The 15656-nt window shown below is 43.8% G+C and overlaps 1 protein-coding gene across 1 annotated transcript in view; it reads left to right on the top strand.

Annotated features, from left to right (window-relative positions):
- The window catches only part of ARHGAP10 (Rho GTPase activating protein 10), a 284652-nt gene that overhangs the window by 251798 nt on the left and 17198 nt on the right, over positions 1-15656 (top strand). Inside the window, exon 20 of the mRNA XM_069493709.1 lies at positions 5935-6094. Within this exon, the coding sequence (XP_069349810.1) occupies positions 5935-6094 (160 nt within the window). The remainder of the gene's footprint in view (positions 1-5934; positions 6095-15656) is intronic.

Raw genomic sequence — 15656 nt, forward strand, 5'->3', positions numbered from 1 at the left:
GTGAAGAAGGATTTTGTGTGTTTATGCACGGCTGTGGGGGGTGGGATCCTTCCTCTCTTCCTTCCTTCCTTCTTTTTTCTTTTCCCTCTCAGGCTGTTGCCTCCCCTGGGCTCACCTAGGTGCTTGTTTCAGAACTAGATGTTGCCATTGCTAGCATAGGACTCTCGTCGCAGGGATGAGAGGGGCAGAAATGTCAAATCTGTTCCCTGGATAAGTGGAGACCTTGGTCATAGGTTTTTGGCTTCCATTTCGTGTGGAGTGCTTCTCCCCAGCCCCTCGTTCCACAGGAAGAGCTGGGTTCTATCCCTTCTGTGCCATGCCTAGTGTATGGTAGGTACTAGGAACACCACAGGATTTATGCATTTGGCTGGTTCTGCTGGCTTTGATTGGTCTTGGAACCGGAGGCCTCTGGCTGGCATTCCCACTGACCTCTGAATGTTCACTTTCTGTTTCTCTTCCATGATGTGTAATAAGTTTTTTTGAGTGTAGTTATATCTTTTTATTTTTAAAATATTTGATTTTGTTTGGCATATGTTGTGGGGGAGGGATGGGTTTCCATTTAAAATTTCATTGCCATCTTGGCTGGAAATTTCCTGACTGGACTTTATCATAAAAGTATTACTGTGTTGTTATAAGTACAATTAACCCTGTTCTCAGTAAATCTTCCTTTGATCCTAGTGATTAACTGTTGGATAAATTAGAAGCATCCAAGATTATTCTGATCCGATAGGAAGAGTATTTGCGTACCAAAATAGTAGTCGTCAGCTCTCTTCCAGCTAACCAAATGCATAACTGTGAAGTTTGCTTAAATTAAAACCAACTAATAGATGAGATCTCTTCTTTTTATGCTTTTTTTTTTCTTCCCTCTTTTCTGTCTTCTCCTTTTCTTCCTTACTTCTGCTAATACATAAGACAGATGTTTAAGAATGGGGAACATGGAATAGCCTTGCTGTGGTGGAGACAGCCCATGTCTGAGGAATAAGAGAGAGCTTCTGTGGTTTCCTACCATACCCAGACATCTTCGGCTGAGTGGAAGAACAGCAGGAAAGGGACTTAAACGGAACTATCTCTGACTTAACTGTTAGGAAATACATTTGAGAGGAAAGAAAGAAGAAATGAATGAAATGGGAGGGAACCCCAACGCAACAATGCAAAAGCAGTTTTCTTTACGTGAAATATCCAGAAGATGAATGGACAGAATAGTGTGTCATCATCAGAACAAAAAAGTTAAACTAACTAGAGTCAAAGCTCATCCATACATTATAATTAAAAATATTGCCATCCTCTAAATTATTAGATATGAGAGAATTATCAAGTTCTTGTTCCTTCTTCATGGTGTAATTTTCTGCAATTCTTTGAAGGTTGTTTTAGTCTGTCATGAAAATAAAGCCCTTGTTCATATGCTCAGGCTCGTAAAGAAGTCATACTAAAGAGTGAAATATGGTAGCTGTCATGAAAAGCATGCCCTCTTGAATGCCTTTTTGTCCAATTTTTATGAGAGTTGATGTTTGTGGGGAAGTTCCTAAATATTTGCAGAAGGACACTCTTCTGCATTTAAAACACCACCACCAACATTGGTGTGGAGAGAAGCTTTCTCTTTACATCTGAAATTCCCCCAAGGTTCTCTTATTTTTCTACTTCTCCACCCTTATTCTCTCCATCGAAGGCCCTGACTCCAACTCTACGTGCATGACGACAAATCAGTAAAACCGTCCCAGGCTTCTCTCCTGAGCTGCGGGGGTTGTGTAACCAACTCTCCTCCAGATATTCTTGCCTGGACTTTTTATTGGCACTCCAAACCCCACATGTATACAACTGGTTTTATCTCCCTCACCCAATTTGCTCCATGTTTATTTTTTTTATTCTCTATTTCAAGTAATGATTGCACCATTCACCCAGTTGCCTAAGCAAAGAACTTGAGGGCCGTCTGAAGTTTCTTTCTCACCCTTCACCTTTATCCACTGAGTACTGTTGACTGTAATACCTGAGTGTCTTCTGCATCCATTCTCGAGCGCATCACTCCCCTGCTTCAGTACCTGCAGAATAAGTTCACACACCTTTGTGTTACATGCAAAACTCTTTACCTGACTTCATATACCTGCTTTCTGCCTTTGCCCCCGTCTTCCAGCCAAATCCAGCTGCTGTGGCTCTGACAATGGCCACATTCTCTCCTCCTTTTCTTTCAACCTTGGTATTTTCTCTACCTGGGGCTCTTTCCTTGAAAGTCTGGTAATGATTTCTTCCTAATCCTTTGACTTGACTCCCACATGTCTTTCTCCTCTACCACTAACGTGTTTAGAAACTCCTTTTTCTGGGTCTCCAAGCTCCTTGATCTATTATAGCAAACACCACCTTTTCTTGGTGTTGGTCTTTATCTGTCCTCTGCATTAGACTGTGGGCACCTTTGGGTTAGAGACTGATCCTTTACAACCTTTGTGACTCAGCATCCGTGGTGTGCCTTGTACATAAGTAGAAGCTCAGTGAGTGCTGGCTGAGTGAATAAAGAGGGTTAGAGATGCTTGCGGCTTGGAAGGGGAGAGGATGGGAATCAGAAACTGTGTATGGATTTTGTGAGAATACTTTGAGTTTTTTTTCCCCCTCTTCTCCATTTCTGGAGGCAATGACATTGCCTATTCATGGCATGCCTTGTGGCAGCGAGGCCACAGTATTTCCTGAGGACTCCTGTCTTGCCTGGCGCTGTATCATGTCCTTGTAAGGATTACCAAGACCGAGACATGGTCTCCACCCTGAAAAAATGGGAAACTAAAACCAGGTCATGAAACGATGATACGACAACAAAATACAAAGCTGCTGCTGCTGCTGCTTACAGCCGAGAGAACAGAGAGCAGAGGCAGGAGAGGGGTTGGCAGGTCCTTTGTGGAGAAGGTGGGAATTAAGCTGGGTGTTGTGAGGAAATCGTTTGCTCTCCTAGATGGCGGGTCGTTTGTTTTCTAATGAGTTTCTTATCTTGGAGTCTGTTCCTAAGGCAAGTCCTTTAGCACCATTTTTGTTCACTTACTGGAACAACCATTTTACTCGTAGGTCATTTCTGTGTGTGGATGGCTGTTAAAGGTAACACCCAGGGGAAGAGTTTGCATCCCCTCTTAACAGAAGTGACAGGTGAAAAAGGATGAGGGTATCTGACTTTAAGTCTCAATTATAAATTTAGTTTCATAGGACTTAAAATCTTTATTCCACATATTATTGAACATAGAATTTTTTTTTAAGTTTTATTATTTTCATGCTAGTTAAAAAGCAGTAATCTGATTTTTGGTGAACTAAAGTTTCAGAGATGGTTATACGAATTTAATGTTTAGGTACCTGATGTTTATTCTCCCTCAAATTCAGTGATTCTCTTAAATAGATAAGCTCATTCCTGAACAGTGAAGGAGAAAGACATTTTGTGCACTTGGACAGTAGGGTGAGGTGTCTCTTCATTTGATCAGTCTGCGTAAATGTTCTCTTCTACCGATATTACTTTCACTTAAGGGTTCAGATTGCCACTGTTTGGCAGGAAGGAAGAGAGAATTCTCTTAATAGAATGTGATTTAATATGCTGAATGACAATTTGTGCTGTGTCAGTCTGCTTGGGAAAAGGATTAGAGACAACGTAAATGAGCTGCTGAATCTGGTTGTAAAAACATTTCAGGCATCTTTTAAAAGTAACGTTAGACCCTGGTCTCCAGTTCCCCAAAGTTGCATCTCATTGACAGGTTTCTCCTGGTAGGGGTGAGTCAGGGAATCAGGTGGTCCCTGACTCTCAGTTGCTGCTGTCCCCCACCCCAGCCCCGTGTCATGCCCTGACTGCAGTGAGGGCGCGCGGCCCAGAGAAGGCTGAGGGCCAGGATCCAGCCTCCTGAAGCCAGGGAGCTGCTGGCGTCTGAGTCGCTATCGAGGTGATCCTGTTCTGCTTCAGAACTGATGATGTTTTGCTACTTTGCCAATCCCCAGTGGCAGCTATCATGCAGGCCAATGTTGAGGGTTTACTCTGTGCTGGGTTACATACGAGACCCTCTTAATTGTCACGGGAGCCACTACTCATGATGCCAGAGGGGTGCAGGGAGAGGCCTGGGAGAGCAGGAGTTCTAGCCCCTTGCTGTCCTCGGGTTCATTTGCAGAAAAGAACTGCATGGAGTTGAGCTTTCCAGGCACAGGGGATGAAGCAGCCTTTGTTCCAAAGTGGACTGTATCCCAGAAAGAAAATAAAAGGGAATCATAGCAGTGGTCTATCAGTGGGTTTTGGTCTATTTGCCTGAAAATTGGCCCTTCTACTGAGGCTGAATTTCTCCAATTAGCTAAATGCTTTTGTGGTGAGAGCTGTGGAAAAATGTGGCTTCGCTGAAAGAGCCAATCATACAGTCTCCTGGACTTTAGCAACAGACAGACTCAGCCCGGGGAGAAGAGCTGCCTGCAGAAAGAGGGCCTGTCTCTTGCCCCACCATCTCTGTGTAGACTATTCCCTACCAGAATATTCTGCACAGGGTCATCCAGGTGTCTCCCCTAACTGCCTTCATCAGCAATTCCTTCTTCCAGCCATCACCACCATCTCTAACTCCTACTTCCCTGAATGCTATTGTTCTAGATCTCCATTCCTAAGATTCTCCCTCTTAACCTTAGTTGTAAGCTGGGGCAGGAGTCAATAAGAATTATTTTGTCCAGTCAATTTTCAAGATTAGCATCTTGGAATCTAGTTTAAGAAGAGTCTGGGATTTCTTTTGTGCTTCATTTTTAGGAGAAATGAGATCCATCTAAGGTGGTTTTCCAAGAGCAAGTTCCTTGCTGTTCTTGGCGTTCATGCTTTCTCTGTTTCTAGGACCCAGGACTGAAGAAATATAAAGGTTTAATCTGCCAGGAGCTGTTGGCAGCTGGAGTTATGGACCTCCATGTGTATATCATCTGCTTCTGTGGCAGTTTTTTGGCCACTGCTGTGACCCCTTACCTATGGAATCGAGGCCAAGCTTGTGCCATCTTCATAGAAAATTTCTTGTCTGCAGGGCACCCCAGGGGAGTTAATATTTAATGGGGATTGTGGATTAGGCTGAAGGGCCAAGCTCTGAAGGGTGCAGTTCAGGTGCATCTTATGGTAGCTGGGAGTACCCTGAGAGCGTGAAGTCCAGTTCAGGGAAACAGCTGCTCTTGTGTGCTCTCTTTTCCGTCTTCTGCATTTTCCACCCAAACCCATAATGTGTACAAATGATACCAAACATATTTACTAAAATGGTCCTCTGTGAAGTCATACACCATGCAACTCATTTAGGAACTGCCTTCAGTTTTGGTTTAAATTCATCCTGTGCAGTCATTGCAGGGGCCTGACTTGTATAGCATCCTCCCCGATCCTATACAAGTCAGGAAATGAAAATTTCTCTGTCTGGGATTTTAACGTTGGACTATTAAAATTTGTAATCCAACAAACCAGCTCAGAAGACAAGGTTCTTTAGAGTTGTTCAATGTGTTATGCACTAAGTGGTGACTAAGAATGGCTTATAGAACGAACAAATGCCTGGAAGGTAAGAGGTTGGACCCTGCGAGGCTGGTGTGCTGTTCTGAGCTGTTCTTGATGCTGTTGGTTTATTCCTGGGCTCCTTAGGGATTAGGAAGTCGTTGTGGCTACCATCGAGGTATTTGTCTTCCATTTGGTCTAATTTTGATTATTGTGTTTTCTAGTGGGGACAACACTCCTCACTATGTATTATCTATGGTTTACTTTAAGCATCTTTGGTTAAAAACCCCCACAACTTTTAAAGACAGGGCACCCAAATACTCTCAGGCTGAACTGCACATGTAATTTTGTATATAATGTTATGGAACAATCAAGTAATGCCATGTTTAGTTATTAGTGGTTAGTTTTTTCTTCTAGTTAGTTATTAATTATTAGTGGTTGGTTTTTTTCTTCTCTGAGTATTTGTTTGAAATTTGATCCTTTTTCTCCCCTAGGTGACAGTTCCAACCCTCCTAAGGAGGACACCCCTACCAGCAGTGTGGACTCCCTGTCCTCCCCATCGCCCACGACTGCAGCTGTGCATGGGCCTCCTGGACCAGACAAAAATCACCTTCTGGCAGACGGAGGGAGCCCTGGGGAGTGGGCATCCGCCATGTAAGTAACTGTGCTTCTGAGGGCAGGAGGCCAGGACTTCATTTTGAAGTTTTACATGGCCAGCCGGTGCTGAAGCTGTTAGATCTTAGGACTCTTGTTCTCTCATCAGTGGGGGTGCCAAAGAGAGAAGGATCCATAAAGCAAAGCCTTCTTGAGTAGTGTCTCTGTGTCGCCAGTATGGAAGGGGTGGGAGGGTGCTACTTCAAGTCTGATCTTAGTTCAATTCATGGCAGTTTTGGGTTGTGCAAAGGGAATTTGTTTACTGTCTCACTCAGGATGTTTTTCTACTGGTTATGCAGCCTTTTAAAGATATGACAATGCATGCACTGTGATGGACAGACTCTTACTCTGTCTATAGCATGATGTTTTAATTATATGAACTTCTGAGAGCTTGCTGCTAGCATTTGCTCTATTTGACTGCATAGCACCACACGTAGTCGAGACTTGATGGATGATGTATCTTATTTTATCTTCTCAGTTTGGTTTCGTGCCAGGCATGTGCACATCAGCTCAGGTCTATTAGAACAAATAATACAAATGCAAACAAAATATCTTTATGTGAGGGCTTGTCTGGCTGTGTTGACCAAGGCTGTGGAGTGAAGCTGAATGGTGGGTGTGAGACATCAAAAGGGCATCACATTTCAAACATGTGCACAGAGAAGAGAAAACACCACTAATAATTACAAGGCATTACTTGATTAGTCAATCCAATTACATCCAAAAATACATTTATAATTCATCCAGAGAGTATTAAAAAATTTTTTTTAAGCCAAAGTTGCTTGAAATAAATTATAGATAATGATGTCATCTGACCCTTGCTGGGCATTCTTGGGACTTTAAATGGATTGGAAAGTGTTCCTCAGATTACTTGGCTTTTTATAGTCACTGTGGGATCCACATGAAATCATTATGAACTTATTAAGTATTAAGAGAGGCTGGGAGACATTTGGCATGCTAAAATTTGGGGGTGACCTGAAGATTTAGAAAATCTGACTGAAAATCCAAGTGTGGAAATATATTCTCCAGGTGATATTTCCCCCACAACATTGTCATATATACGTGTTTTATATGCTGAAGATTGCGTATTGTGGATTTAAATTACATATTATTCAAATAGGCTTGTCACCTTCACTGTTCTTTTTCCACGATAACAAATCTCTTTCCCTTCAGTACTATAAGCAACAACAGCAGTAGTTACATAGGAACCCAGAATCTATAATCCTGGTTACACTGAAGGTGGAATTTAGCCAGTGTATGTGTATTTTAGTGAAAACCAGATGCCTAATTATTCCTTTCAGTAAGTATATGTCACAGGCAGTGGGAAACAGTTTAGTCAGTCATCTTTCTTCCACAGTGCCTCTGCAGAAAAGTGACATTATGAGCCGTGGTACAGCCAATGCTCAATTCACAAAACGTCCATACCTGAAACAAGACGAGCTTGATATTTTTGGTTATAAATCAAACTGGGAGTGAATTCCCTAGCTTTCTATTCATACAGACTTTAAAATGTCATGAAAAGCACTCCAACCTTGAGAGGCTAAAAAGGGAGGAAGGAAAAGTAGTTGAAGCAAGTCTAGAAAGGAGATTTTTGTTATAATGGAGGCTTCCTCCTACTTTAAGAACTTGATTGTTTCGTATGCAATGGATGAAATACACCTGTGTTTCTTGAAGTATCTACTGGAATGTTTTCTTGTACCTTTTAAGGAATTCACTTGCTAGCGTACGTCAGTCCAGATTTATCACTGTGTTAGAAAGTTTGTATCTAGATGAGGGCTCCCCAAACCCAAACACACATCAAAATCACCTGTGGGGCTTGAGAAACCCCACATAGCTGGGCCCCACCCAGAGCTCAGGATTCAGTAGGTCTGAGAAGGGACCTAAGAGTCTGCATTTCTAACCAGTCTCCAGGCGAGGCTTGGTGAGCCCTGCTAGAGAGGACTGTCTCCTGCTCCCCCACGGTTCTAGGCGTGTGTTGATTGCAAACTCCTCCTTTCAGAAGTGTGATTAGGATACGTGATTTCTCTCCCTGTTGTTTTTTAAAACATTCTTCTTAGGGCGGTGTGCTTCCTGTCCTTCCAGTAGCCCTTGTGTGTTTCCCACGTACTTTGATTCTCTCTGCCTGAAATATCTGTCTGCTTTTTTGTTCAAGGCAATCCTGACCTATCTCCAGGGTCTAATTTTATCTTCATCCCCAGGAAGTGTCCCCTCATACTCTAGTCTACAGGGAGCCTCTAAATAATACCTTTCTCTGCTGGTACCTGTTCCTTGGCATTAAGAAATCCAAATTGTCTTTGAGTATTAGTATTATTTGATATCTATAGTTTAAGCGTATCTGTCTATCTAATTTTTCCCTTACCCCAAGCTAGATCATAAGATGCTTAATGATAGGAATTGGATTTTATGCTCTTTGAACTTCTTTGTGATATTGATAGGTAATTACTTATTTGAATTTATAAAAATACTTCTCTTTTGGAAATCCCATTTCTTTCCCTATGTCATGAAATCTCTTGGGCTCCTGTGTTTCGTTTCTGATCCATTGTCCTCCCTCCTCATAAATAAAGATTATTAATAAAAATTCTTGTTTTAGAAATTCCACAGAATTAATCTCATCATTTTCTCCTTACAGCATTTTTCTGTGTTTCCTTAGCAGGTATAACTTTAGTTCTCACTGTGTGTGTGTTCTCTTCTCCACTTCATCTCTGCATACAGCTTTGCAGTATGGAATATGATAGGTTCTAAGTAAGTTCTCATTAAGATTCCCTTTAACCAAAGTCACTACAGGGTCATTAAAAGGAGGTGCTGCCTACACTGCTAGCTCAGGTCTTGAGGAATGTAGTTCAAATGTATGTGGATCACACAGGGCTGCAGTTACCTGTTGCAGAGAAATGCTATAATCTTGACCACTGGAAAGCAAATTTGTAGAGGAAAACCTACAGCAGCCGTGGTTCCGATATAGGCAGTATATAGATACAGCTATGGTCTCTGACAGGTAGAAAACAGTGCAGCAGAATTGGATTTCCTGGGTTTCTGCTGATGTTTATGACTTGTGGGTATTGTTCACTGCAGTCAATCAATCTGGAGCTATTACTTACCTGTACACTCAGTAAGGGGATGGGTGACTTCATTGCCAGTGAAGAATTGCTAGCTCAGTCTCCTTGGAGGACATTACATCATAGGTCAAAGTATTTCAAATGTTCCAAAGTCATTTTCCCCCCAATAAAGTAGTTTTCTCTAAACAGGTTTTCTGCCATTGTAACTGATGGAACCAGGTCCTTGACAACTAATCCTCTTAGATTCTCTGCCACAAAAGAAACACTCTTCTAGGAAATATCAGGCATTGCAATCTGCCTCCTCTATAGATTTCAAATGAAAAAGGGGACCCCTCCTCTTCTGCTAGCACATCCTCAAATTCAAGATGGCAGAGTCTTAGAACAGCTTTGTCTAGTTGGGTGTCTGTGCCCTGAGGTGCATCTCATCAGTGCCTGGCAGGCCTGGAGGGCAGTAGGTCCCTCTCCCCCACCCACTGAGCCCCTTGCCTATGTTTATCCTGCCCTTAAGGTATTCCTAAAGCATTTATCCCAGCTACTGCCTTAAGCTGCTACTGTGCCGCAGAGATTCGAGCCTATCCAGACTTGATGTCAGTTATTTAAAACTGAATATCTTTTACTCCCAAACATAGCCTTGTGCACCTCTTCCATATACTTTTTGTGCCCTCTCTGGTAACCGTTTTAATTCTTGTAAATGAAATAACTTGCTTCCTTTAAATTGGGCAAACAAATAGAGGTCTCCCAGAGATGACCACTTGGCATTTCAAATTGCTTGAGTGTTGGTTCCATGGTTGCTTTTCAGAAAGTCGATGAATTTTGCTGGGAGATATCAAAGTACCCCTTAAATGTGATTTGTGGCTTAGGATACTGCCATAAACCATGAGTGACTTGCCTAAAATTCAGAAGAATAATCATTTTAAGCAATTTTTAACAGATTTCTCTGAAATTTGGCACATACCCTAGAAATTATAGGGTGGCAGTCATTGTCAAACTTTGTCTCTATCCCCTCCCTTCCCCCTTTGTCCTTCCTCCTTCCTTCTTCTCACCCTTCAGAGGGGGCTGCCCAGCACCCACAGTCCTGGGACTGCCCTGTTGGGCAAGGGCGGTCAGTTCACCACAGTACTGTCTTACTGTGATGATTATTTCAGAAGAAGAAAATAGGGAATTTATTTTTTAAAAGTTCATTTTCTTGGTTGCATATCTGCTTTTTTGCTAACTTGACTAAAATGAACACGTACAGCTTTTGTAATAAGTGAGGAAAGTCACGTAAATTTAGGATCAGGAGAGGATGATCCATTAACCCAAAGGAATGACTTGCCCGGTATGAGAATGTGCAGCATCTTTATTGGCTACTAGGAAAATCATTTCCTGATAAGGTTAGCGGCTTTTCTCTGCTTACCTGTCAGTTGGCCCTGGCTGCAGAATGTGGTGGGTTATGCTGACTGAGATCTCTAGCACGTGGAAGGATGTGCTCTTCGGCACTGGCCACTGTGAAGAATGAACTGGGGCCCGGTACCCACTCCCATACCTAAGGGAGCAGCTGGGTCGCTGGGTGGGGTCAGAAAGACAGAGGTCCAAGGTGGCTCCAGTCTAAGGCAGAACGGGGCCACGTGAGCAGGGGCAGCATGCTGCCTTGCTGTGACCCCACCACGTCTTTTAAAGTCTGCTCAGAGGTTAGCTCCTTTCTGTACCTCTTGGGTCTGGGGATTTGAAGGAGCAGAACCTTTTGCTTTAGCAGAGGCTGGTGGTTTGAGGTTGTAGAGAAGGTTTGACTAGATGCAGGAAAAGTTTGATTAGATAGTTACCCTCTTCCATTTCTCAGACCAGAGACTGTGGAACATCAAGGAAGGTGGCCATTGGACTTTGTCTCGGCTGCTTTGTAAATGACATTTCATCTCAATGCTTGCATCCACTGGGGTGGGGGGAGATATATCGTCATTTTTAAAGGTAGGGAAACAAGGGCACAAAGCGCAGGAAAATTGGCCCATGCCACACAACTAGGAAAGGACAGGTGGACCCTCAGTCTATCTGCCCCAGTTGACCTGTGGTTCCGTTAGACTTATTTTACTGTAGAGAGCGAAACTGTCTAGCTGCATATGGGGACAGCATCTGAATTGTAGGTATCCTCCCCGACCCACCCCGATTCGGAAACCCAGCGAGACAGCCGCGCTGTCAGCCGGTCGGTGCCCTTGCTTTGAAGAAGGAGCGCTGACCTTACATTAGGTCATGTGGCCGTGGTTTATAATTATCTGTGGGGAATAAACACTTGAATCTGGTTGCTGCACATTCATCATCCAACACCTTGGCTGAGATTTGGGGAGGAGCTGAGAGACTTGGCAATTTGATATTCGCCACAGGGCAGCGTCCATAATCTTTTTATGAGTAATGTGATACTCAGTCGTCTCCCTTCAGCTTCAGTAAAGCTCTAGAAGCTAATCACAGGGCCTGTGTACTTGGCCATGGACCGTAAATGTCTGTTCACATTCAGTTTGGAGGTACCACTTTGGTCCTGTGTATCTCCTTGAACTCTTCTCTCCACCTGTGTGCAGACATTGTGCCATGCTAATCGCCTGACACCTTAAGTCCTTCGGTATATGTCCATCGTGGCTTGCTGGGGGTATTCTTGGTATTTGTGCTGTGTACTTGGCACTTGCTTGTGGCCTAATTCATGTTTTCCTTTGCTATACTGTAGCGACACGTTCTGAAATTTAGTGGTTTTATTTTTAAGCCAGAATGTTGACTGTCCGTATACCTTTAAAGACCCATCATAAAAAGTTGACTTTCTAAAATAAAGACACATGTCCAAATTTTGTAGTGGCTTTTCTACTGCTTAAGACTTTAAAAATAATTAAGTCTTGCTTTAGTCTTGCTTTGTTTTTGTTTTGTTTTAGTTTCATTGGTTTTTGTTGTTACAGTAAAGATTTTCTTACTTGCTGCCATTTGTTTTAATTTATTATCCGCTGTTCATGAACTGGTTGGCTGTGTCTCAGTATCTAAATTAGGCAGGAACCTCATGAGCTCTCTCTGTAAGCAGGAGACAGTTTAGATTGGGAGAGCACTGATATCAGAGTCAAGCAGGCCTGGCTTTGTGTCCACATTCTGCTTCTTAAAACCTTGGAGACCTTATATAAGTTCTTTAAGTAAACCAAGACTTAGCAAGATTATCTGTAAAAGGGGAATAATACCGTTCGCCCCCTGGGTGGTTGTGAGGTTTCAAGAGACCACATGTAATAAAACCCAACCACAACTCCCCTGGGAGCTCTAGGCAGCCACCTGCTGGGATTTTCCTTCCCTCTGAGTAATTTAATATTCTTAGTTTAACTTGACCTTAACTTCCTGGTTCATCGGTTAGTTACATAATCTCCTCACTGAATAGCTCAGGGAGAGAACCTTTCTGGTCTTGGAGAAGCCCTAGGTGTTGTCCTGAGGTTGTGTTGTTTTTAGCAGTTACTGTAGTTACTCCAGAAAGACTCAGCTTGGGCTTCTCTCCCAGCCTCTCTGTTTGGGAATCTCCTTTGTCGACGTCTCTGAGAACAAGCCCTTGGATATCACATGATCAAGGAATGGGGAACCCACGGGACCCAGCCAAACCTGGGTTGTTCTGAGCAATATGGATAGCTCACCTATCCTAACGGGCAACACAGCAATCAGCTCTGTGAGTAACTAGACGATTTTTTGCAGCAGAATATCTCTGCACCCCTTTCCAGCTGTGCTTGGCCCTGCGCTAGATGTTCAGCCCTCACATTGGGGGGCAGCTATTTCCCACACAAGGATGGAGCTGGTAGAAACATTGCTGTCATGACCTTGCAGGACTAACAACCCTCCGACCTCTCGTGCCTCATCATTTTCTGAAATGAAGCTATCGTTCTTTTTCTGTTCAGCTAGCAAGTTAAGGTTCAACCATCTTACCTGGTTCCACAAGGGGTCATCTGGAAGGAAGAAAAATGGGATTCTAGGAATACTCGCTGAGTGGAAGCTTGGTCAGGGATGTAATTCTAAGACTGTTCTCTTATAGCCAAACCAAAAAAATGCTTGCCCTGACAGTGAACTTTGTCAGATGCCTGGATGGTGGTGTCCTTTCTTGTTCAAGGAGGAAGCCCACGTGGGAGCCTCAGCATCCCACAGGTTGAGGACGGAGTGTTAAGTGTGGCCGTGCCCTCTTCCGTGGAGTGGAGGGATTTCCTGCAGTGCCCTTCCTCTTCCCCCTGCCCACACATGTCGTGCAAAAGATATTTTTTCCTCCAGGGTGAACGAGTTATTGCTTTTACGTGCCGGCTTGCTGCATTGGCTGGCTCCCTCCTGCATGAGAGGTGATCTTGAGCGATTGAAGAAAACTGCTGCTGCAGTCAAGCGCTGGGCGTTTGCGGGTCAGCGCCGGCCCGCACGGGGAGCCCTGTGCCACACGGGCAGTGAGGAGCGGGGAGCAGGGGCTTCTCAGGCCCTGGGGAGGTGGCCGTCCTCATTGTCGTCTTCTCCTGCACTCCCCCACCAAGTGGTTTCTCATTTGGTCCATCTAATCCAGGGGTGAGCAAACTGTGGCCCACTGCCACCCATCTTTGTAAATAAAGTTTTATTGGAACACAGCTGCACTCAGTTGTTTGCATTGTGTCTGTGGCTGCTTTTGCCCCATGGTGGTGGCAGAGCCGAACAGTTGCGAGAGACACCGTAAGTCTGTCAAAGCCTAAAGCATTTACTGTCTGACCCTCTGCAGAAAAAGTTTGCTGACCTTGATGTAATCCATAATCAAAGCTCACCTGTTTGGAAGAGCCCACATTTCTTAAAATCCAGTTTCAAGAAGTGCAGTTAGCCGCTAAGTGTTGTGTCGGATGGAGGAGTGCAGGTGATTTTAAAATATAACTAACTTTCATGCATCTTTTCTTGTCATTAAACCAGCCAAAACTTTTCCTTATGGGTTTTGGATGCCTTCAAGTATGTGATCATAATTTCAAAAGGTCTCTCTTGTTTCAGTGATTACAAATTTTGGGGTTGTTCTTTTTATAACCGATCATTTAAAATAAAATGTTAGTTTTGAAATAGTTTTAGATTTACAGAAAAGTTACAAAGATAGTGTAGAGTTCCCAGAGCCCCTTCTCCGTCCTCCCTACCCTGGTTAACATCTTACAGAACCTTGGCACCTTTGTTGAAATATATTGGCATCAACATTTATGTGGCTACCCACCAGTTTTTCCACTAATGTTTTTTTTTCTGTTCCAGGATCTAATCCGGGATAACACATTACATTTAGCAACTTTTTTTGTTTTTTTTGAAGAAGGTGATATCCACTTAATATCTTTCTAATTTTTTCCCTTTGCATAACTTATTTTGCTATCTCTTGGTAAGGAAAATGATTAGTGATGATGTAACCTTGGAGATCAGAAGTGAGATCTGGCTCAGAAATGAGAAATAGTAATGCGGGCTTCGTTTATTGAGTGCTTGCTATGCTCCAGCCTCTGCTGCATGCCTGACACCTGTTATCTCAGTTAAACCTTGCAGTGGCCCAGCCTGTTCATAATTGCTTTCTCCATTTCAGCTGAGGAAACGGAGACTCGGCCAAGTTTCAGTTGTGGGTGACTGTCAAGTGCAGCCTTCTGCTGCAGGCCAGCCTCTGGGGGCGCTCTTAAGTCATTCTCTTCCTTCTCTCCCTGGCCTCTCGCCAGTGAGAAATAGCCTTTCTTTTATTCACAGAAAGAGGAACAGGCTGAGGGAAGTTAAGAAACTGCAAATGGGCACACAGCCAGCAATGGCAGCGCTGGCTTTGGGACTCGGGTCTGTCTGGAGAGGGGCAGAACATGCACTTGTAATTTGTGTGCTTAAAATCCTCCAGTTGCCCTGCTGTGCCTTTAGTGTGGGATCCTGGATTCTGCCTCCTGAGTATGTCTGTACTCACCTCTCTCTCCATTCTTCTTCTCTTCTGTTCCAGTCACTCAGAAGGACTTGAGGGTATGAGCTCTGTGCTGTCTTGTCAAAACGGGGTTTCCTACCGACAGGACCTTGAGTAAGTTGCTTTTACCTTCCTGAGATGTCACCTGTCTGCTCTTATGTAATGTGGAATGATAGGGTTGTTGCGAGTGAGTGGATTTGTGTTTGTCAATAGTGTCTGGCACAGTGCTAGACTGTGTACAGCTGTGCCTCACACGAGCCTGGGTGTGGGGAGGTGATGTGATGATGATTGGCCCCATCAGCTTCGGCATTAGCTCAGTGCAGACACCGCCTCCTACAGGAAGTCTGCCTGGGTGCCCTAATGAGTGTTACATGCTTTCTCCTCTGTTCCTCTGGGGACCCTGGCAGATCTCTGCATGGCACTTGTGGCACTGCATTATGATAATTAATGGGCATTCTCCACTAACTTGGCTAGATGGCAGGTCCAGGGACTAGCACAGGGCCTGATAATAAGTTTTCAGACCCATGATGAGCAGATGGGTCCATTTTGAACCCTCCTAATGGGCAGCAAAGACCTCCCCACCGCACCCTATGGATTATGGTGACTTTCTTGTCTTCTCTCCATTGCTGTTCCC

Source organism: Eulemur rufifrons, chromosome 18 (assembly GCF_041146395.1).
Source record: "Eulemur rufifrons isolate Redbay chromosome 18, OSU_ERuf_1, whole genome shotgun sequence".
NCBI classification, from domain to species: Eukaryota; Metazoa; Chordata; class Mammalia; order Primates; family Lemuridae; genus Eulemur; species Eulemur rufifrons.